At 39.2% G+C, this 25,275-nt stretch overlaps 1 protein-coding gene across 9 annotated transcripts in view; it reads right to left on the bottom strand.

Annotated features, from left to right (window-relative positions):
• CBFB (core-binding factor subunit beta) overlaps positions 1–25,275 on the bottom strand; it is a 64,312-nt gene that overhangs the window by 24,114 nt on the left and 14,923 nt on the right. For all 9 annotated transcript variants that reach the window (XM_073307485.2, XM_073307484.2, XM_073307489.2 and 6 more), the window contains one exon: positions 4,608–4,724. In XM_073307485.2, coding sequence (XP_073163586.1) covers positions 4,608–4,724 — 117 coding nt within the window. The remainder of the gene's footprint in view (positions 1–4,607; positions 4,725–25,275) is intronic.

Genomic DNA, 25,275 nt, shown 5'->3' with positions numbered 1-25,275 from the left:
GTCAAAAGACTGATTTAGTAGTAGATAGTTTCTTATTCCAGAAAGGTGGAAGAAAAGAAGATCAATTAGTCTGAATCCAGTATTAACTAAAATAGTGATGAAATCAGAAAATGGGAGAGATTACATTTTTATAAGGTAAACTTTCCAAAAATGGAGGCTATGTAAATTACAAAATTGTTTATATAGTAGCTATGTGTGTAATATGCACAGAGACCACTTAGTCCTCTGAAATTAATCACTTCTGGGGTGAAATATAGCAGCCAGCCATCCTCCATTAACAACATTACACAAGAGTTTCAGAAGTGGAAGTAAATTATGATTTAACCAATTTAAAATTACAAAGGAAAAAGAAATACAGGAAGAGTGTTAAAGAAATAGCCCAGTGGCTTACAGTACTAATACACGTTAAAATACAAGAAAATTAGAATGTGTCTTTTGAGCGGTTGGTAAAACGGAAAGAAGAATTATATTGCTCAAATGGCACACTTTCAGTAATGGGTAATTTGCTTTTAAAAAACAAATTTAACCTCTTCTTTAAATGGAAAACGCAACACAACATAACCATGTACTCATTAATACTAAGATACGGAGGAGAAGAAACTGAAAAGGAAGGTTACTCACCTGTAATTTTGAGTTTGCATAGGTATATACCTATGCAGATCCACACTCTTGGTGTGATGCTTCCACCTCAGCACCCTGAGCTCAGAAACTTCAAGAAAGCACTGACATTAGAGGCTGCATGTACATTCCCTCATGGATTTAAATGTTCAGTGCGGGGATATATTCCAAGACAAAAACATTTGTTAAAATGGCGTTAAGGCTGAGAGTATGTATCAGTAGCTTAAGGGTGAAAACGAAGTGGTATAAACTGAGGAAATTCAGAGTTAAGGCAAGGCTTAAAAGAAATCCAAATTTGTTAGGGTATGCAGACAGACAACTAAGGCACTCAAACAGCCTTAACTCTGGCCCGTAGCAATGGTATGCAACAACAGATGGCGATTCCAGATTATATTGATTTTTAAAAGACACAGTTTTTTCATAGTTTTCCTTTCATGGTATCTCTACAGGACAAGGATAGGTTTGATTTGGCAACTTAATTGCCCATTTCCATATCTTATTTAAATCATAAAGACTAGAAATCCTTTCCCCCCCGCCATGAAAGCGTAGCTTTTATACAATTTGATGGCATCAGTCCCCCCTTCGTTCACCCAGGACCGCTTACTCACCACAGGCAGTATTAGTTAATTACCTGGACAAAATAAACTGATAGAGTTAAAGGATGCTCCCAACATCACTACCTACAGCAGAGGGTAGGTAAGGAATCATGGACCTAACACCAAGAGCTCAGATCAGTGTGCTCAGAATGCACACAACCCCAAAGTCCACTGCTTTCCAGAAGTGTCTGTGATCATGGTGCCAAGAGCATGCAAATCACCAAGAGTTTGGTGATTTGCAATGGAAATTCTCCCTGCAGTACCATCAAATTGCTCATCACTGAATTAAAACGAAGAATTCAAAACAAAATGAAATAGTACTAGCTATGAAGTGAAACAAATACATGATTCTACACAAAAAACATTTCTACTTCTGCTTCTAAGTTTTTGTTTGTTTTAAGATTTGAAGAAGGATGGTGCCAGCACTGATGCTCTTAATTGTAGACTGTGTGCCTATCACAACTTCCAGTACTTGGGGAAAGATTGGAACACCTTACAGAACATGCTGTGGCAGTGTCCATAACTTAAGTTAGTCTAATCGGGCACTCTAACAGCTTTTCAAGGAAAGCACATTCAACTAATTTTGAAGAAGTCTCATGCGTCATATGACAAAGTGCCATCCCAGTATGAGAGATCATATCACTCAGAAACAAATGTTCTCAATGGAACTAGCAAATTCACATTCAGAACAGCTATGAGGTCTTGAATGAGGTGAAATCTGAGGCACAGAGATATGTAGTAGTGCTCATACATTATAAAGGCTTGCTTCTGAGCTGGTAGGATAGTGGATTTGTTCCAATGTAACCACAGCCGCTTCTGGAATAACTGCAAATTCTTATCAATCATCCATTTAAGGGTAGACATAACATCTTTTTACTCCTGAGAAAAGCCATGTCACCAATGCTAAGCATTTTATATAGACACATGGTGCTGTGGACATTCCAAAAGGGAAGGCCCACCAGTGACGGTGCTTCTGTCTGACTCAGAAATATATGAATTCACAATGACATGGCCTTTCTGAAATGTGGAAATATGCATCTCTCAAACTGAGAGCCCCAAGGACACAAAGGAATTATAGCATTAATATGGAACTTTAAACAAATTGCTGAGTTTAAGACTCCGTGCCAGTATAAGACTTAAGCCCCCCCTTCCTTTTTGGAATAAAGGAATAGAATCTCTGGCCTAAACGAATACTGTTGTGGAACCCATCTGCCTGAAGTAATTCCAAAAAAAAAGAGAATATCCCCAAAAGGAAACAGGAAAGACAAAGGGGAAAGGTTTGTCAAATGTGCCTTGAGGTTCTCTGCAGTAGTGTCAAACTTACTGTCTTCAAAACAGTAAGGAACAGGTTCCAAGCTACTGCAGAATCCAACCCCTCCTCCTTTTTCTAATCTCATGGATCATTCCATGCATGAGCAAGGAGCTTGTGGCCATAATGGTCACTGTTTTTAAGATGATTCTTGCCTTGTATTCAGAGGGGCATGTATCCCAGTGATGGGGATCTGTGAAAGTAATTCTTATTTTTCTCTAAGTTTATTTCTTCCAATATTCAGAAAGTGCCCATCTGAAATGATGCACCAATTCTACTGAAAAAATCTAAGCAAGAAATATGAAGCCACACTGAACCAGGAAGAGCACTAATAAGCAATAAAAATATTATCTGGAAAACATCTATCGAAAGTAGAATCTTTAGAAAGTAGTAAATATAATTTTGCAGCAACATTTTGCAAAAAAGAGTCAATGCTATTCTCTGATTTAGAAGTCACATAAAGCTATGGAGGCAATACGGCCACTCAAAATGGTCTTGTTTCAACCACATCTGGAACAGGGGGTAGTTCTGGGCCCAAAAGTTTAGGAAACCTATAGGAATGAGTAGGAATGATACAAAGAAGGGCAGCAAAAATAATAAAATGATGGATAAAAAGATGTAAATAGATTAAGGCAGATGCAATTACTGTATATAGTGGTAAAGATGAGAAACTCAGGGAGGACAAGACCTTCAAGTTAAAAATAGCAGTATCAAAAATGAAACATTAGGCAAAGGAGCAATGGCCTTAAGTTAATGAAGTAATGTTTAGGCTAAACATGAGGAAAAAGTTTTAAACAGAATGAGTAAACAGAGTTAATCAAGGCACCATCACTTCACATCTAAAAGAACAGATTAGAGAGAGATTTGCTGGGATACCTGATCCCCCACATGGAACAAAATATATGCTTAACATATCTGCTCAATCTTTCTGCTTTTTATTTCATCTTTTCCCCTCATCTGCTACCTCCCTCTTTATTCAGAAGCTCTTTGGGGCAGAGACCATATCTTCATGGATCTCTCATGCAGCTACCACAATTTTGACACTATAAAAATAAACACTGAATAGTTCTGCAAAATACAGGTTGATAATGGATGATCGAAATGATCTTTACTGGTATTGTTTATCATTGGATACCTCTGAATTCTTTTTCTTTTGAAGCAAAGGTAGACTCAGTCAACAGCTGTGACAAATTGCTGCATCAGCTTTCTGATAGAAGCAGAGGAATTAAATTATGAATTTATGCTTTAAGCATGTGGTTCTGTCCTCGAACCATTTCTTTAGTAAATAATCTTGCAGAGATGCAATCAAATTTTTATGTACAATTTGTATTTTAAAGAGTCATCTCCCCATCTAATGAAACCACAGATTGTAAGTGTTTGCTACACTCTTGTATGCTTCAGAAAAACTTAATTATTCACTTTACACTAGTAACGTTGTCAGTTTTCTCAAAAGATGTCATACCTATACAAAGCAGAGTCAGCCACTATAAAGAAGATAAAGAAAAGCAAAGTAATAAGACAACTGTTCGGAGGCGGGGTGGGGGGGAGACACAGATGGATGACAGTAATCAATTGGAATGGGCTTTTTTTGTTTGCGTTTGCTTTTAGGTGAATGGCATTAGTCATTGAAAACTTTAATGAGTTTTAAACAGAATTTGCACTATTTGGTATCACTACTAGTTTGCCAATCCTTTCCTGCAGAGTGGAGAATTATTATTATTATTTTTTTTTTTACAGTACTCAAAATTTGTGCTGTGTACTTCTCAGCATGTGTAAATGGCCCAAGATCCACGCCTGAAATAACTCTCAATCTCATTTAATAATGAATTTAACTGGAGCTACAGATTTTTAAGTCAATGAATTCCCACACTAGAAGTATTCTGTGAATTTTTTACACATAGCTGAAGGCAGAACAGACACAAATGAAAGGGTGCGATTATGCTGATGACTGACTAAATCCGAAGCCTCATAACTGCATGTATTCTCTCTCCTGAAAGAAAATGCACTTGTTTAAAAAGTAGTAGTTGTCATACTTATTACATACTCAGTACATGGGTAGCCCACAAGGTTTGAGACTGCCTTACCTGTGCTCTCTCTTCATCAAATTCCAGGCAGCCCATACCATCCAGTCTCTGCAGATCTATCCAGCCTTTCCAGATAACACAGACACCATTCAGAATCATAGGTGCCTTTAAGTACACCTGAAATGTAGGCAGACACATGCATCTGAGTTTAAAAGCATTTGTATATACAAATGGTTACTGTATTTATTTTTTAACTATATTTCTATAATTACTACTCCGATACAAGCAACGCTACATACAAAACACGATTGAACCAGTTGGTAACTTGACATTCCCCTTAACGTTTTTCCCCGCCAACTACATTTTAATCAAAAGCCTGTATATACTATAATTAATAATCTGGATATTGTATTTTGCACACTATACATACTGGAATTAATTTATTTCCCCAGTTTATAAACCAGTATGCACCGGTGTGTGGTGAAAATTCTGTTGCTGCTTACACTTAAAGTCACTTGTGTTTCTTGTCAGACCACCTCTTATGTTCATTTGTTTTATGTGTTATGTTATTTGTTTTATATATATAGTGGCACACTATCAGCAATGTAAGATTTATCACAAATTTTTTTAAAAAAGTGTTAGACAAATGTTAGACAAAATGCTTTTCTACACTCAGAGGGAATTTTATTTTGCTTTTGCCACAAATTTATTTTTCTTAATACTAAAAGAATAAACACCAATTTCTCTTCTCAAGCCTAAAATAAACAAATGAAGACTAAAGAGAGAGAAAAAAAAAAAGCAGCGCTTAACGTAATACACTATCCAAACCGCAAAAACTGTGTGTGGCACGTCTTAATTTACGGAAGACTGGGGAAGCCTATTTTCTAATGTTATTTTCTAATATTTGTAAAAGGTAAATTGACAGAGGATTAAATATTTCTACCAAACCACACTTTGCATGGTACCTTACACAGTAATAAGAGAAATTGTAATGGTCACTAAGAGCCTATAGTCTACATAGTGGTACATAATACTGTGATTTAAAGCTGAAGTATTTCCCCTCCAAATAACAGAGATGAATCTCCTCACAGGAAATTTAAAAAGAAATGGATATTGTGTTAAAGGGGTTTGACAGCTTAAGTTTGCTGACTTTTTAAAATGTCAAACAGAGCAGTGTGGTGTAACTCATGAAAACGTTAAGTAGATTTCAGTAGTTACTATGTAATACTGTCCTGCTCTGTAGACATATTGTACCCAGAGTAAAAGCTTTCCTTCCCCCACATCTAAACTGGGGTGGATAGCTGTTTTATATCCATACTCCATAAGCTCCAGTTTCAGCAGAAACTTATGGACCTCTTTGGGACTTGCAATTCTCACTTTTTTTTATGAACACAATGTCAAGAACTCTAAATTCAGGATTTTGGTCAGGATTGCCCAGATTTTTATAGTCCTTTCTGAGTACTCTCTGTCCCAACAGAAGTTCCAGCCAATCAGCTACGTGTTTTAAAAAAATTGGCCTTCCTCAACTACAAAACACCATACAGAGCAAGTGGGAGGCATGAGGCTGTGTTCATCCTCTCTCCACACCTCAGCCAACTGGGGCTGATGGGACTGGAGAAGTCAACATCCATCCAGGCACACGGTTGGATGGAACTGAGGTGTTGAGGCTGCTCTGCCCCCTATATAGTCTCACCTGTTAGGATATAGATATTCAGGCCTGTCTGTAAAGGCCTATACTCTTAAGAATTTAGGTGTATTCTTATCACTTAGCTAGTTACAGAGGTATAAAAGAAAGATTCAAAATCACCGTCTGCCGGGGTAAGGGCCTTCTCTTACTGTGACAGTCTGAGGCCCTGTTCTTAGGCTAAGATCTTTGGCTAAGCAGCAGAGGCGGCCATAAGCTGGGAAGCGAACGGTCACATCCTCATATTCCAAACTAGTCACATTGAAAGAAGGTGCTATTGGACTGTTAGGAATACAATCCTGTCCTGATAGTGCCTATCACCTCCAGAGAAAGGGAAGTGTCGAGAAGATGTAAAAGGAAAATTAGTTTGATAGCATCCTGTCTGGCAAGAACTCACTTATCTATAGATAACATAAAACCAGCCGGAGAACACTTCAATCTCTTTGGTCACTCGATTACAGACCTAAAAGTTGCAATTCTTCAACAACAAAAACTTCAAAAACAGACTCCAATGAGAGACTGCTGAATTGGAATCAATTTGCAAACTGGATACAATTAACTTAGGCTTGAATAGAGACTGGGAGTGGATGGGTCATTACACAAAGTAAAACTATTTCCCCATGTTTATTCCCCCCCTCCACCCCTCACTGTTCCTCAGACGTTCTTGTCAAGCGCTGGAAATGGCCCACCTTGATTATCACTACAAAAGGTCCAGTCGTCCCCCTTCCCACCCCGGCTCTCCTGCTGGTAATAGCTCACCTTAAGTGATCACTCTCATTACAGTGTGTATGGTAACACCCATTGTTTCATGTTCTCTATGTATATAAATCTCCCCACTGTGTTTTCCACTGAATGCATCCGATGAAGTGAGCTGTAGCTCATGAAAGCTTATGCTCAAATAAATTGATTAGTCTCTAAGGTGCCACAAGTACTCCTTTTCTTTTTGCGAATACAGACTAACACGGCTGCTACTCTGAAACTTATCAATAGATGTAGTTGTGAAATCCTCACTTCTGTATTGTTTTGTCATTCTAGTTCCCACTTTACTATTGTTTATTTGCATGGTCTCTGTCTGGTTCTCTGATTGTTTCTGTCTGCTGTATAATTAATTTTGCTGGGTGTAAACTAATTAAGGTGGTGGGATATAATTGGTTAAATAATCATGTTACAATATGTTAGGATTGGTTAGTTAAATTTCAGTAAAATGATTGGTTAAGGTATAGCTAAGCGGAACTCAAGTTTTACTATATCGTCTGCACTCAATCAGGAAGTAAGGGGGGGAATGGAAACAGGGAATGGGGGTGGGGAATTGGAATCACGTTTTGCTAAGGGGAGGGAATGGGAACAGGGACACAGGTAAGGCTCTGTGGTGTCAGAGCAGGGAAGGGGGACACTAAGGAAGGAAACTGGAATCATGCTTGCTGGAAGTTCACCCCAATAAACATCGAATTGTTTGCACCTTTGGACTTCGGATATCATTGCTCTCTGTTTGTGTGAGAAGGACCAGGGAAATAAGTGGGTGAAGGAATGAGCCCCCTAACATCACTCTCAGTACAGAGTGATGCTGAGGGGTGGAGTGGCATGGGAGTGCTCTAGCTCAGTGGTTCTCAAAGCCGGGCCGCTGCTTGTTCAGAGAAAGCCTCTGGCGGGCTAGACCGGTTTGTTTACCTGCCGCGCCCGCGGGATCGGCCGAACCTGCGGACATGGCAGGTAAACAAACCGGTCCGGCCCGCCAGGGGCTTTCCCTGAACAAGCGGCGGACCGGCTTTGAGAACCACTGCTTTAGCTGACATTGCTAGAGGAAGGTTTTACTGTCAGGCACCACAAGGTGGTACGGTAACCACAGGTGGGAATATGCAGAGCTCGAAGGAAAACCTATATTCTAGAACAGTTTATTTCACAAAAGCTTATTCTAAGAAACGCATATGTTACACTGATACAACTCAATCAGGAGGTGAACTCTGACACCTACTGACAACATAAATACAAGGTTCCAGAGTAGCAGCCGCGTTAGTCTATATCTGCAAAAAGAAAAGGAAGACTTGTGGCACCTTAGAGACTAATCAATTTATTTGAGCATAAGCTTTCGTGAGCTACAGCTCACTTCATCGGATGCATTCAGAGGACAATACAGTGGGGAGATTTATAAACACAGAGAACATGAAACAATGGGTGTTACCATACACACTGTAACGAGAGTGATCAGGTAAGGTGAGCTATTACCAGCAGGAGAGCCGGGGGGTGGGGTGAAGACGGGACGGGACAGGACTTTTTGTAGTGATAATCAAGGTGGGCCATTTCCAGCGGTTGACAAGAAAGTCTGAGGAACAGCGGGGGGTGGGGGGGAATAAACATGGGGAAATAGTTTTACTTTGTGTAATGACCCATCTGCTCCCAGTCTTTATTCAAGCCTAAGTTAATTGTATCCAGCTTGCAAATTAATTCCAATTCAGCAGTCTCTCACTGGAGTCTGTTTCTGAAGTTTTTGTTGTTGAAGAATTGCAACTTTTAGGTCTGTAATCGAGTGACCAAAGAGATTGAAGTGTTCTCTGACTGGTTTTTTAATGTTATAATTCTTGACGTCTGATTTGTGTCCATTTATTCTTTTACATAGAGACTGTCCAGTTTGGCCAATGTACATGGCAGAGGGGCATTGCTGGCACATGATGGCATATATCACACTGGTAGATGTGCTGCTGAATGAGCCTCTGATAGTGTGGCTGATGTGATTAGGCCCTATGATTGTGTCCCCTGAATAGATATGTGGACACAGTTGGCAACGGGCTTTGTTGCAAGGATAGGTTCCTGGGTTAGTGGTTCTGTTGTGTGGTGTGTGGTTGCTGGTGAGTATTTGCTTCAGGTTGGGGGTCTGTCTGTAAGCAAGGACTGGCATGTCTTCCAAGATCTGTGAGAGTGATGGGTCGGCCTTCAGGATAGGTTGTAGATGGGTCATTACACAAAGTAAAACTATTTCTCCATGCCACACAAGTCCTCCTTTTCTTTTAACAGAAATACAAATTCTTACTATTCCAGTGTTGGATCATTTTAGGTGAAACATCTAAATTAATGTACTTATTCCACATTCCTTAACTGTCTCCAACACTCTCCTAATTACCAAGAGCCCATCTAGCGAAATCTCCTGTTTCTCCCGATAACTTCAATGTTATGCGCTCAATATATAAGCTGCAGCATAGTGAAAACTCTGACAGCACAAAGCAGATTGAATTTAATATTAAAACAAGGCTTAGTGTATGGACTGTTTACTCATTTTGGTTAAATTATCAATTAAAAACTTCCATTTTGGGTTTTACCTTAGCTGCTGCACCAATGTGGTAGGTATATCAGGGGGCACTGCAACAGAATTTAGGCCCATCTTGGCACCGATCCTCATTTTTATTTCATAGACTCACAGAAGATTAGGGTTGGAAGAGACCTCAGGAGGTCATCTATAGTCCAACACCCCCTGCTCAAGGCAAGACCAACACCAACTAAATCATCAATTTATTGAGCAATACTGTGTTTGGTGCTATACAGTATCCCAAAACGAGGACAGTTCCTGTCCTGACACATTTGGGATTCTAGCCCCACCCCTGCCCTCCCAGCCCCAGTTCCTCATTTCACAGTTAAGGAAGGAAACCCACAGAAAGGGTAGAGGTACACACTCTGGGAGGTACAAGGAAAAACCCAAACTTCCCCTACTTCTGAGAGATTGATATGAAGTCTTTGTTTACACATGAGACTGACTAGGGATGGGAGAGAGAGATTAACAGACCAGATGACTGCAGAGGTTTTATTCTCCATCCAAAGAAAATCAATGTATTTGTGAACTCTAGGCTGGGTTACTGGAACTCAACATACCTCAGTATGAAACAACAAGGTTTGAAAAGGCTTGAACTAGTACAAAATACAGCAGTTCATCAGCTTAAAAACAAAGGTTTCTGTAAACACATCACTCCACTTCCTGCACTGGCTCTCCACTGAATACAAGAGGTCAGTTCAAGGTCTGTCCTTTTATTCAAAACCTAGCTAACCTGAGATGTTGCCTCTCCCTCCATGAGGATGTCTTCCACAAGAGCTGCACTTCACCTAAATAATTGAATTGCTGACCAAGAGGGGAGCTTTTTGAGTGCAGGAGACCGAGCTGGCCCTAGAATCTAGACTATGTAACTTGCTCCAAGAACTAAAACAGGCTACTAACTTCAACACATTTTAAATACAACTTCACTTTCCCGCAACAAGGTCTACACACACGTACACAGTACCAAACAAACATTATTTCACCTACACACTGAGATAGAAAAGAAAAATCTTGTTTCAGGTTTTAAATATAGTAAAACAGATACTATGTAATGGGGACCGAAGTACCTAGAGAGAGAGAACAAAGCAGCAGTTGTAAACAGCCCATTCAGTGAGCACAGAGACAAAGGAAATAAGGGAGACAGCTGAAGAGACTGGTATCAAAAGTCAGCTTTCTGAGGCCTTATCTACATTGCCACTTTACAGCGCTGAAACTTTCTCACTCAGGGTTGTGAAAAAACACCCCCTGAGCAATGCAAGTTTCAGCGCTGTAAAGTGAGAGCACAGACAGTGCTCCCAGCGCTGGCAGCCGTGCTCCCAGCGCTGGCAGCCGTGCTCCCAGCGCTGGCAGCCGTGCTCCCAGCGCTGGCAGCCGTGCTCCCAGCGCTGGCAGCCGTGCTCCCAGCGCTGGCAGCCGTGCTCCCAGCGCTGGCAGCCGTGCTCCCAGCGCTGGCAGCCGTGCTCCCAGCGCTGGCAGCCGTGCTCCCAGCGCTGGCAGCCGTGCTCCCAGCGCTGGCAGCCGTGCTCCCAGCGCTGGCAGCCGTGCTCCCAGCGCTGGCAGCCGTGCTCCCAGCGCTGGCAGCCGTGCTCCCAGCGCTGGCAGCCGTGCTCCCAGCGCTGGCAGCCGTGCTCCCAGCGCTGGCAGCCGTGCTCCCAGCGCTGGCAGCCGTGCTCCCAGCGCTGGCAGCCGTGCTCCCAGCGCTGGCAGCTTCTCCCCTCGTGGGGGTGGGTTTTTTTTTTTGTTTGTTTGTTTTTTACAGTGCTGGGAGAGCTCTCTCCCAGCCCTGGTGCTGCAACTACACAGCCACGTTAAAGCGCTGCCATGCCCTGAGAGACAGGCAGAGTCATGAGTCAGCTTTTTTGAGGATAGGAACTAGAAGGAAATGAGAGGTTAAGAGGATATCAATTGTGTCTATTTTAGGCTCATTAAAATATACAATTATTTTAAACAAAAGCACCAAAGCGCTAACAAGCTTTCCCAACCCCCAAAAGGCTTCTCTTTCACCAAGCCTCCCAATCCCTCCAATTAACTGCACTGATCAATCACAAAAAGCTTGGGTTGGGAGTTGTGTAGCACTTCCTGAAAGTCACCAAATCTGGTCTTAGACAGACAAAGGAAGTGACTTCCAAAGCCAAGGAGCCCACTCTGATAACACCTTGCTTGCCAGCCCCCTCCCTTTGACTCTAGAAGCTGTTTGTGCAGAGTGCCTCTGATGATACCCTGTGTGAGTTCCAAACAGACAACTAAGCAGCCAGGATGCAAACCATTTAGGGCTTTACAAACCAAAACCAACACCTTAAAGTCATCTGGTAACCAGAGAAGCTCAAGAACAACGGTTCTCAAACTTTTGTACTGGTGACCCCTTTCACATAGCAAGCCTCTGAGTGCGACCCCTCGCCTCCCAAATTAAAAACACTTCTTTATATATTTAACACTATTAAATATGCTGGAGGCAAAGCAGGAGGCCAACAGCTCGCAACCCCCCATGTAATAACCTCACAACCCCCTGAGGGGTCCCGACCTCCAGTTTGAGAACCCCTGCTCAAGAAGTTCTGGGATTCCATCTTTTAACCCTCAGTTGTACTGCTTTCAGCAGGCATACATCACAACAACTCAGAAGTGAAAACTAATTGTAATTTGAAAGGGGGGATTTTTGAATGAACTACAAGTATGCTAGAAAGACAAGATGGGTAAAGTAATATCTTTAATTGGACCAACTTCTTTTGCTGAGAGAAAAAAGCTTTCAAGTTACATATAGCTCTTCCTCTGGTCTGGGATAGGTACTCAGTGTCACAATTAAATACAAAGTAGAACAGACAGAACTAATAAGTAGTTAGTACATATTTTAAGGTGAAGTTGGTCCAATAAAAGATATTACCCTCACTCATCTTCTCTCTAATATCGTGGGACTGACATGGCTACACCACCACAGCATATAAATACACTGACAATTTTCAAATTACTTGTATAAAAAATAAAACCTGTATTTAAAAAATTCTTATTAGAAGCTATGTATTTATGTCACCCTCTTTCCCCCTACATCGAAACACATTTCTCCCATCAAAACATCCAGCCAAGCATATTGGTGCAATTTCCTTTATTTTAGAGAAAAACTTAAAGGCTCCTTTTCTTCTCCCCTCTTTCTGGAAGAAGGGAAACAGCTTGCCACTGTAGCCTAAACCGTTTAACCACATATTTCCTTCTTTTTAGATATAACTCTTCTGGTTCCCTTTCAATTTCCAAACCTTGACAATTTTTAATAAATTCCTGTTGCAGAGCAGTTATCACCAACACACCTCTAAATCCAAAGGCATGGCATCTTTTAAAATCTGATATTAGCACTCCAAAATCATTTATTCAGAAGTTGCTGGATCATAGTAAGGCAGTCAAAGACTACAGTAATTCTATTAAGGCCCCAAGATTCTCCGTTCCTATTACAAAATTATTTTTACTGTTTATGATTAAAATTAGGCTGAAAAATGTAGCTGTTATCAACAATACCATCAAAACTTAAGTGAGAATCTATTTTCAAGCTAAAATGGTTTACTCAAAATTTTTCCATTTTCCCCCCTAATGCGGCTTGTCATGATATCTGAAATTCATTCTGGTTTGTGAAGCTCAGATATTATCGCTATGAGCACAGAAAAGATCGTTAAGGCAATAAATTCCATATTCAGTTCAATGTTTGGATAATGTGCAGAGAAGCATCACATGGGACCATACAATGAAAAACTAGATTAAGAAGAAATATTAAATAGCTGCCTCATATATAGAGCAGCCTGTCTTGAATGAAGCAGGGATCCTCTGGAGAAGATAGCAGCTGATCATGTCACTAAACACTGTATAGCTATGTATACACACAAAGCAGAATTCAAGTTGCATAGGCAACCATAAACCTGCTACTGTATTTTCTAACTTCTGAATGCTTAATTTTGTAATTTAAGTAACAGTCATATGTAATTTCTCATGTTTTTTCAAAAAGAACATAAAACTCAACCTCTATTATGTGTACCTGTAACAACCCTCCTCTTGTGCATCTGTAGCAGATTTTGAACCCTAAATGTTCAGCACTGCAGCAGCAGCAGCCGCCCCCCAACATGCCAGCTAAAAGATAAGGCAGATTAGCAATCAGCAAGAGAAGGCTAATATCCCTTGGGGACTACTTATTAGAGGATGCTGCCTAACAATCTGAAAAAGCAGATTACATATGCAGTAGCACAGCCAAGAATAAATATTTGGCAGACTCAGAGAGAATGGAGCTAACTGGATGAGACTTGGGTCTACCACGTTAGAGATCTGGGTTCTATTACCAGCTTGTGTGTGTAACCTGTGAGGCCTTTCTCAATAATAAGGATTGTGAAGGGCACAGAATTTAATTTAATTTAATAGAAGAACCAAGTGCAAAACCCATCATCTTCTGGCTCCCAGCACAGCGCATCTTCATCTAAGCCAAAACATATTTTGATGGGAGAAACCACTTCTCTGTACCTATCCAGAATTCCAGCTCCTTATGTGGACTGCTGAAACAAGGAACCAGGGTGGTATCACGCATAGTGTTAATGGAATCTTGAGTGTTTCTGGCAGTAAGCTAAAAACAAGCAGTGCCATATGAAACAAAAATTTGCAATGGAAATTTTCAGCAGCTTGTAATGCAGACAACACTGCACAGAACTTCATGAGGCCAGCAAAAGGCACTTTATTGCCCCCTATTACTATCCCTCTGCTACATTTCAAGGTCCTGCTGTAAGACATAAGAACAGCCATACTCGGTCAGACCAAAGGTCCATCTAGCCCAGTATCCTGTCTTCTGACAGTGGCCAATGCCAGAGGCCCCAGAGGGAATGAACAGAACAGGTAATCATCAAGTGATCCATCCCCTGTCGCTCGTTCCCAGCTTCTGGCAAACAGAGGCTAGGGTCACCATCCCTGCCCATCCTGGCTAATAGCCATTGATGGACCAATCCCCCATTAACTTACCTTGTTCTTTTTTGAACCTTGTTATAGTCTTGGCCTTCACAACATCCTTTGGCAAGAAGTTCCACAAGTTGACTGTGCGTTGTGTGAAGAAATACTTCCTTTTCTTTGTTTTAAACCTGCTGCCTATTAATTTCATTTGGTGACCCCTAGTTCGTGTGTTATAAGAAGGAGTAAACAACACTTGCTTATTTACTTTCTCCACACCAGTCATGATTTTATAGACCTCTATCATATCCCCCCTTAGTCGTCTCTTTTGCAAGCTGAACAGTCCCAGTTTTATTAATCACTCCCCATATGGGAGCCGTTCCATCCCCCTCATCATTTTTGTTGCCCTTTTTTGAACCTTTTCCCAATATATCTTTTTTGAGATAGGGTGACCAGAATTGCACACAGTATTCAAGATGTGGACATACCATGGATTTATATGATATTTTCTGTCTTATTAGCTATCCCTTTCTTTAGGATTCCCAACATTCTGTACGCTTTTTTGACTGCCACTGCACATTAAGTGGATGTTTTCAGAGAACTAACCACAATGACTCCAAGATCTCTTTCTTGACCGGTAACAGCTAATTTAGACTCCATCATTTTGTGTGTATAGTTGGAATTATGTTTTCCAGTGTGCACTACTTGGCATTTATCAACACTGAATTTTATCTGCCATTTTGTTGTCCAGTCAACCAGTTTTGAGAGATCCTTTTGTAGCTCTATGCGGTCTTCTTGGGACTTAACTATGTTGAGTAGTTTTGTATCATCTGCAAATTTTGCCACCTCACTGTTTACCCCTTTTCCCAGATCATTTATGAATACGTTGAACAGGACTCGGCCCTGGACAGACCCCTGGGGTACACCACCACTTACCGCTCTCCATTCTGAAAACTGACCATTTATTCCTACCCTTTGTTTCCTATCTTTTAACCAGTTACTAATCCATGAGAGGATCTTTTCCCTCTTATCCCATGACAGTTTACTTGGCTTAAGAGCCTTTGGTGAGGGACCTTGTCAAAGGCTTTCTGAAAATCTAAGTACACTACATCCAATGGATCCCCCTTGTCCACATACTTACTGATCTCCTCAAAGAATTCTAGTAGATTGGTGAGGCATGATTTCCCTTTACAAAAACCATGTTAACTCTTCCCCAACAAATTATGTTAATCTGTGTGTCTGACATTTTGTTCCTTACTATAGTTTCAACCAGTTTGCCCGGTATTGAAGTCAGGCTTACCAGCCTGTAATTGCCAGGATCACCTCTGGAGCCCGTTTTAAAAATTGGTGTCACATTAGCTATCCTCCAGTCATTTGGCACAGAAGCTGATTTAAATGATAGGTTACAAACTACAGTTAGTAGCTTTGCCATTTCACATTTGAGTTTCTTCAGAACTCTTGGGCGAATGCCATCTGGTCCTGGTGACTTCTTATTGTTTAGTTTATCAATTTGTTCCAAAACCTCCTCTAATTACAGGTTTGGAAATTTCTCTCACATCCTCAACCATGAAGACCGAGGCAAATAATTCATTTAGTTTCTCCGCAATGGCCTTATCCTCCTTGAATGCTCCTTTAGCATCTTGATCGTCCAGTGGCCCCACTGGTTGTTTAGCAGGCTTCTTGCTTCTGATGTACTTAAAAATGTTTTGCTATTACTTTTTGAGTCTTTGGCTAACTGTTCTTCAAATTCTTTTTTGGCCTTCATAATTATATTTTTACGTTTCATTTGCCATAGTTTATGCTCCTTTCTATTTTCCTCACTAGGATTTAACTTCCACTTTTTAAAGGATGCCTTTTTGTCTCTCACTGCTTCTTTGACTTTGTTGTTTAGCCATGGTGGCACTTTTTTGGTTCTCTTACTGTGTTTTTTAATTTGGGGTATACATTTAAATTGAGCCTTTATTATGGTGTCTTTAAAAAGTTTCCATGCAGCTTGCAAGAATTCCACTTTTGGCACTGTACCTTTTAGTTTCTGTTTAACTTCCTCAATTTCTGAAATTCCCCTTTCTGAAATTAAATGCTACAGTGTTAGGCTGCTGAGCTGTTTTTCCCCAGGGATGTTAAATTTAATTATATTATGGTCATTATTACCAAGCGGTCCACCTATATTCACCTCTCAGCCCAGATCCAGAGCTCCACCCAGGACTAAATCAAGAATTGCCTCTTCTCTTGTGGGTTCCAGGACTAGCTGCTCCAAGAAGCAGTCATTTAAGGTGTCCAGAAACTTTATTTCTGCATCCTGTCCTGAGGTGACATGTACCCAGTCAATATGGGGATAGTTGAAGTCCCCCATTATTACTGAGTTTTTTTATTTTTATAGCCTCTCTAATCTCCCTGAGCATTTCACAGTCACTATCACCATCCTGGTCAGGTGGTCGGTAATATATACCTACTGTTATATTCTTATTATTAGAGCATGGAATTACTATCCATAGAGATTCTATGGTACAGTTCATTTAAGATTTTTACTTAATTTGATTCTATGCTTTCTTTCACATATAGCATCACTCCCCCACCAGCACGACCTGTTCTGTCCTTCCGATATATTTTGTACCCTGGTACTACTGTGTCCCATTGATTATTCTCATTCCACCAAGTTTCCGTGATTCCTATTATATCAATATCCTCATTTAATATGAGGCACTCTAGTTCACCCATCTTATTATTTAGACTTCTAGCATTTGTATATAATCACTTAAAAACCTTGTCACTTTTTAGCTGTCTGCCATTACATGATGTAACTGAATGGGACTATTTCATTTGACTGTTTCTCATCAGATCCTACCCGTATTTTGTCTTCTTCCATTCTCTCCTCTTTAGTAGGACATAGAGACTTCTCCATTAATAGATCCTCTCCTAGGGGATGTCTCTGTCCAAGCCACATGCTCCTCTGCACTGACTGCCTTTCTCCCAACCCTTAGTTTAAAAACTGCCCTATGATCTTTTTAATGTTAAATGCCAGCAATCTGGTTCCATTTTGGTTTAGGTGGAGCCCATCCTTCCTGTATAGGTTCCCCCTTTCCCAAAAGCTTCCCCAGTTCCTAATACATCTAAATCCCTCCTCCCTACACCATCATCTCATCCATGCATTGAGATCCTACAGTTTTTGCCTGTCTAACTGCCCCTGTGCATGGAACTGGAAGCATTTCAGAAAATGCTACCATGGAGGTTCTGGACTTCAATCTCTTACCTAGTAGCCTAAATTTGGCCTCCAGGACTTCTCTCCTATCCTTCCTATGTCCTTGGTACCTACATGCAGCTTGTTCCTTTGTTGAGGCTTTGATCCCACAAACATACTACAGACAACAAACTTATCCCAAGGGTCATGTAATCGCTCCTCCTTCACCTGGAGAGCTCCCTTACAAAACTCCCCTGTTAGCTGCTCCTGTCCGCTAGCTCCTTGGGTGGCTTAGAAGTGGGCTTTTTAAAGCCCTGGTCTTCCTGAGTAGTCCCGCCCCCTAGTAAAGGGTTGATGGGTGCTGAAGGGCTTAGAGATCAAAGCCTCGTTAAGAAGCTCTCAGCCTTGCCTAGCAGGCCACTAGGCTCAGCACACGGTCCCCTAAATGAACAGACCATATGGTATATTTCAGTCAAGCAGCAAGCACACCACAAACACACTGTGTGTTAAAAAAAAACCCTGCACTTTTAAAAAAATTTCTAACAAAATGGAAAATGTTAAGCAACCTAAATATAAGTGTTACTATTACTCCCCTCATAATTTACACTGTAAAGTGTTTTTCCTCAAAATTTGTGCATGTGCAATCCACTGCCCTATCATGATCAACTCCCCCTCTGAAAGGGCCAGGGACTGATTGTAAAAGATTCAGTACAGTGCATATATTTAAGAACTAAAATATGACTGAATCCCATCGCATTTACTAACTGGACAGGAGGAGAGTTCTCAATTATTCTGAAAGGGATAAAGTGTCAATTTATTTGTATTCAAGACACTAAACCTAGTTCTCAGTTTCCCATCCTATTTAAGTCCTCTGGTAAATCCTTATCACACAATACCAGGGTGATTTACTGATGTGATGCAGATGTTATCTGTATACTTCATCCACACATCCTGCAGTTACAAAAAGAAGAGTTCCCTCTCCCTAAAGCAACTGAGCCATTTCCTCCCCCACAGATTGCACACAGTTCTCACCACCCACTGACTAATGAATCAGCACACTAAACAGCAGCCACAGCCACCACTGTGACAAACTTAATCCCCCAGGAAATAATAGTCCCCAGTGAAACAGTATGCCCCCTTCTCTTTTGTTTTCTATCATATTCCAACGCACTGGACCAAGATGCATTCTTTTAAAAGACACTCAGCTCTGACTCATTGCTCCAGTCTCGTCACATGCATCTCTTCATTCGTAAGTGTTCGGTCAACTGCCTGTTTGCTGGTTGATCACAGTAATTAAATTCCAATGTTGATCACACCTGTCTCTGAATCATACCCAACACTAGCTATTTAAAACAGCAGTCTCTCCAATGGTTTAATTTACCAAACATTGTCTCCCATGTAAAAAATATTTATAAAATATTTGCTCCCAGTCAAAGAAATTTCATAAGGGTAAGCCTAACTTTTTATCATCTCATCTACTCGAAATCTGGTTTATGTACAGGGCCCACTTGTTAAAAGGTGCAAACTCTGTTCAAGAGAAGTAAAATATTCAGTTAGGAAGTTATGTATCCATCTTTAGCTTTCAGTTACCTCAGAAAACCTAAACTTTTTTATACATGTTTACTTGCATTATCAACTTCTATTAAAGTCCCCAAATATACCATGTGGCAACATCATTAGAGAGTCACAAAGCTTCTTACTTTACAAGTTGGATTATATACTCTAGAGGCCACTTGTGAGGTGAAAACATGTTAACACTTTGTAGGATAGCATTTATGGCACTAAATGAGGGGATGGGAACTTTCTCCTCCAATATTTTAATAATTTTAAGATTAACTTATGTAAATTAGGAAAAAATGCCCTTTAACTTGTTAATTTTTATTTTAAAAAGTAATACTTGCATATCATTAAAAATAAATCCTTTTGGTAAAATAGGATGGGCTACAACAGTAATTGTGACATGCAGATTAATTAGCAAAGTTTAAAACAAGTTTATAGCTTAAGAGCAGTCAACCTAAAACTCCTGCTACAGATAATACTTTTACATATTGGTCATTCACATAACTCTGCTCAAAGAAACTAAAGAAAAACTAATCACCCAGTTACAGGTGACACAGAACTAATCAGAATGTCTGTTAGTTTCATTATGCACTCTGTGCCAACTAGTTTTCTTCTATAAGGAAACAGTACATTAAGGTTATATTAGCAATCACTAAAAGACGCAGGCTTTTACATTGTTACTATAAACAACACACTAAGATCAAGTTCTCATTGATTCACTTCAAATGGATGATATAAGTCTCCAACATATTTTTAAACACATTATGAACCAGTCAGCAGTACATCATTTTTTAATCTCAGAGCTAAACACAGTTTATTACTTTTACAAAATAGTTTTAAGTAAAACAGATACATTTTAATTAATGAAGATTTGTAGTCAATCCTTAAATTATCATTTGGGAAAGAGTAATTCTAGCTATCAATACTGCAGACTATGGTGATAAGAAAACAAAAGTAAAGAAACTGGATGGCACACTGGACTTGTACACAATACACCACGATCCAAATACTGATTTAGATCAAGTGTGACTATGTAATTGACTAGTGATTTATACAATACACCCTGCTGGAGACAGTGCTATTAGTTCTTCCACTATCATTATACCAAGTTAACTCTCAAATTGCTAAATTATGTCAATGTGCAAGTTATTTTTTATCTTATTTTATTTGGCATTCCTGGACACAAGCCTGAAATTAATCTCTCTGACCTCAGATTCTTAGATGTACATATTAACTGGTGACATTTATGCAAGTGATCATCATATAAATATTCTAAATTCTGGGTTGCTTACCTAGATCTTTCTAAACAGAGGTGTTACATCATGGGCACTCTGAACACAGATTATTTTAACAAGTTCATTCTTTTGAAAGTTGTCTGTTTAAAAGAAAAAATAATCTATTTTAACTCTCAATCACCTAGAGAAAATTCTTAAAACAAAAGTCATCCTTTTGAAAGCTAAATGTAGCCAAATTAGTGACTTAAATTTGGTCTTAAAAATCTCATGAAGACGAAAAGGAAGCTACTCAATGCCTGACAAACTAGGCCCTATTTCCAATGGGTATGACTTTTTTCCCCACACAGTAAATGTCACCATGCTTTGTAGACAAAACTGTAATCATTTTACCATGGGTATTTTCCCCCTTTTCACTGAGCCACAGTAAGCCACTGAGTCTTTTGGTTGTTCCTTATTTAAACATCGTCTATGATCTTGTAGTACAGTGCCTCCCACTTGGTTAAATCTGATTGCAATTCTACCATTTGCCCCCTTGCAGTTGATCACCTACACCTCATATCCAAAACAATATTAATTTTGTAAATCACATTCCACAATTTTTAGAAAGCTAGAGTTCAAAATCAAGGCTTATATTTACTATGCGCCATTAGCCTTGGGAAACTGAGGAAACCCTGAAGAAACATATGGAAGTGAACATTACGGTACATTAGCTTTTAACATTTACATGCTGGACTGTATAGTAGAAATTCTACCATTTTATATAAAATAAGAAAAATTATGTATTGTTTTTAAAAACAGCATTTCGTAATTCAGTATTTCAGGGCTAAAAAAAAAAAAACGGACATTTTGAGTTTTGCTGAATAAAAAAAAAGGGATAAAATACTCTTTAAACAACTGCATTGCAAACTTTCCAGAAGTCCTTATGAATTGCTAATAAACTCTAGTGCAGTTTTGCTAAAATTTTGGATGGCAAAGTATTAAAAATATTTGAGCCTAATATTAAATATTTAATCTGTAAATTATTTAGACAGCTCTTTATAATCTAAGCAAGTCAAAGTGTTATTTAACATTTATAAACTCCAGTGAGTTTTCCCTCTCCCACCACAGAGCAAAGTATCCTTTGCTCATTCTGTTTTTGTACCTTGGAACTCGTTACAGCTAAATTAAGAAACAAATGGTTTCCAGGAATGATACACGGTGAATCAGCTCCACCCTCTACATTCTCAGAAAAGTGTGTCATTTAGTTTTAACTTCAGCAATGAGTCTATCACCTGCCATATTCAACACTCAAGAACAAGGAGGGAGAACGGTACTCATTTTCAGTAGTTTTAGGTGTGTAATGGGAGTCTTTTCGCACACAAATGAATAGATTCATAGCTGTCCATTTAAATGAATACTGAACTACTTTTGATAATCACGCTCAAAATGCTAACTCTTCAGAACATTCTGATGCTAAAATGAATATCGAAAAATGCTGCAATAATTTCTATCCAAGAATGCCAACACTGACTACATCTATATTTTAGCTCTCCAATTTTGGAAGAATTATTGGGAAAACAAATAGTAGCATTCCCTTAGTATAGCCACTCAATATAAAAATATGGATTCAGATTCAGAGTAACAAAGTCTTGTAAACGGGATATTTATTCCAAATCCTAGAGCATCTTCCAAAAGCACGTTCCATAGCAAAAGCTGATGGATTGTCATTAAGCAGCTTAGCAATGTTTAAATGGTGCCTGCTTTAATTACAAACAAAAAAAATCATTTTTCAGGACATTATTTTTAAAAATTATTTACGCATCTCAATATTAATGGAGTGCCATTCATTTTTACTAACACAATTTGTCAGCTCCAGCTAGAAAAACACTTGCTTCGAAGTTCAAAACTATGACAGACAACTTTCTATTGCTTTCCATATTGCCAAAATAAGTCACGGATACATTTAAGTTTTGAGACTGTAATAGGGTTCAGAAACGAACAAAATGAGTTTATGGAGCATAGGTCCATCAATGGCTATTAGCCAGGATGGGCAGGGATGGTGTCCCTGGCCACTGTTGCTAGAAGCTGGGAATGAGCGACAGGGGATGGATCACTGTTCTGTTCATTCCCTCTGGGGCACCTGGCATTGGCCACTGTCCGAAGACAGGATACTGGATTAGATGGACCTTTGGTCCGACCCAGTATGGTTGCTCGTGTTCTTATGAGTTTGGGTTTCTGAGACGTAAGTAAACAGAAAAACACTTTTCCTGCTACAGTGAATTGCATAGAATTTTTTAATGTAGCTTTTAGAAAAGTGAGAGTCATATTATTAGCAATTGTATCTTTTGCTACTACAGTGACTATGTAAACATGATACCTTTTCCAGGATTGTTAAATGTTTGATTACAATAAACAAGCTAATTAGCAGTTTTAACGAACTACACAGTTGGTCTGAAGAGAACTGCTAACAATAACAGAACAGACATGATTAATAAAATTTTCCAGTACTACAGGTTTTATTCCTTGATGAAAAATTATCAGTGCTGTGTTTAGAAGTCAGTGGAGAAAAACTAAAATTTAATTGTACCGAAACTGTATTCTTAAATGAGAGATAGTTATTTCCCCATAATTATTTTCTGAGAGATAAAACCTGATACAGTAGCATTCTGGAATACAGGTACCAACATGCAAACCTGGAGTAATTCCCATAATCAAAAATTCTGAACTGTTGGACTGGGCATGGGGCATACATTATACTTGACCAAACCCTGCAAAGGCTTTTAAACTTAAACCTTACCCTCTCTACTACGCAAATGGCAGTTTTTGAAAAACTGCAATTCTTTAATTTTAATGAGGTGCAATACAATATGTTTTTAAAAGAACAATGCTGTCATTTTGATGCAATATTAAAAAGAAAAATGCTTCTACACTTCTATTAAAACTAGGCTTGGCAGAATTTGATTTTTATTTTATATAATTTCAATTATATAATTTTATTTTATATAATTTCATATTCATGTTTATTTTATCTATTTAAATTTTTCTCAGAAAATTAGGGGGGGGTGTCAATGACGGATGGTGAGATTCAAAAACTTAAAAGTTTTATCACCGCTAAAATGCGAACTATCAACTTCACAAGTCTAAGTAAATATCCTTAAACCAAACTGCAGTAAGTTCTCACACTGTATTTTTCTTACTTTGCCTATCTGTAAATTCTGATCATCAATGGAAATATTTTTGTTGGTTTCTAAGTGTATGGTGAAATCAACATTTACAGATAAAAATCCAATATTTCCAAGTCTAACTATAACTATGCATACATTTCACTAACAAACCATACTCACACAACTAAAATTGTGCTGTTTTCTCCCATGTTTAGACACATTATATGCTTTCCAGATGGAAAATTACAAAAAATCGGTGAGGAAATTTATTTTCAATATTCTGAGATGGTGTGAGAATACTGAATTACAATTAAAAACTACAAAAAGGGCTTCCTCTAATCTAAATGTAGACACAATACATGGTAAAATGTAACCTAAATAGTAGCGGGGGTGGTGGGGGGAAAGGGGAAATTAAATTTACAAATAAATTACAGCGCTCCCCTTAAAGCATTTATACATGGCAAGACCACCATGCTTGCCAACTGGAATTCTGCCACACATCTGGGCAGCAGACTAGGGAGGAATAATCAGTGTTCTGCACTATTCTGGAATAAGGTAGTACTCAGGAACTGCAGTGCTTTGGCTACTAGTAATAAAATTGACTAGGATGGCATTATGGTAGATAGCATTTGCTCTCAAGGGTGGGGAGTGGGGGGGGGAAGAGATAAGGCAGGCAGCTCAGAAAAACAGCAAAAAGATATAACAAAAGGGATAAACAAGAGATGAAGAATAACTGATGTAAGTGAAACAGGAGTTATCGCAAAACTGGTGCAGTGTGTTTTTTTTCCCACCAAGAACATGGAGCACCAAGGTTTAAAGGCGAGCTATTACATATTGTTAGTCTGTTAGACTACCATTTCTGAATTGGTGAAGTGAACTCAGAAACACATAGCAAGAGTGCATCCATTAGAAAGCACCTAATGTAAAGAAAAGCAGCAACTATGGATGCTACTAGGACCGAATAGGGGCAAGGAAAGCAACTCACTTCTTCTGCCCCTTTAACTATCATCCAATCCCTCAGCAACTTTTAACGCCCCCTTCTTCTTCCCACGTACAACTCAGTTCTGCAGAGCACGAAGCAATACTATAATAGACCATGCAGCCAGTTCCACCAGGAAAGCAGACAGGAAGAGGAGAGAACCCTTACCTATCCATTCCTACAAAACAGCACAGAAAAACTGATGGCTGGAAAAGCAAGTTCAACTTTTAGATTGCATGTATTAGTTATTTTTCTCTCTCAATCCATTCATTTTGGTTTATTTAAATTTTATTACATTCATTTTGACAAATTTGCAATTAATTTTTCACAAATCAGGTCATGGGACAATTTCTTTTCTTTTCTTTTTTTAAGCTTTTGTGGTTTGCAGATCAAGAAAGGTTGAGAGCCACTGTAATAAATACAATGAAATACCATTATTTTTGTTAACCTTTGTTAACTAAAATTGTCATATATATGGAAAGCCCAGGCTTCTCAAGGAGATGGGCAAAAGATTTATTCAAACTTCCCTGTAAACATGCTTCAAACATTTCTATTTGGGGGGGGGGGGAGGTGTGGTCTATAACCTTCATATCCATTCAAATCCTTGGCTTTTCTGCTGAGACACCCAACAAGAGTACCAATTATGGCGATTGTGTCATTTGTAAAACTTCCCTAGAAAATGTGAGAGAAACTGAAAATTGTTTCACATACGCCACAGAAACAAATCAATGTAAATGTTATAGTTTATG

This window comes from Lepidochelys kempii, chromosome 12 (assembly GCF_965140285.1).
Source record: "Lepidochelys kempii isolate rLepKem1 chromosome 12, rLepKem1.hap1, whole genome shotgun sequence".
NCBI classification, from domain to species: Eukaryota; Metazoa; Chordata; order Testudines; family Cheloniidae; genus Lepidochelys; species Lepidochelys kempii.
This window is presented reverse-complemented; position numbering and strand designations above follow the sequence as displayed.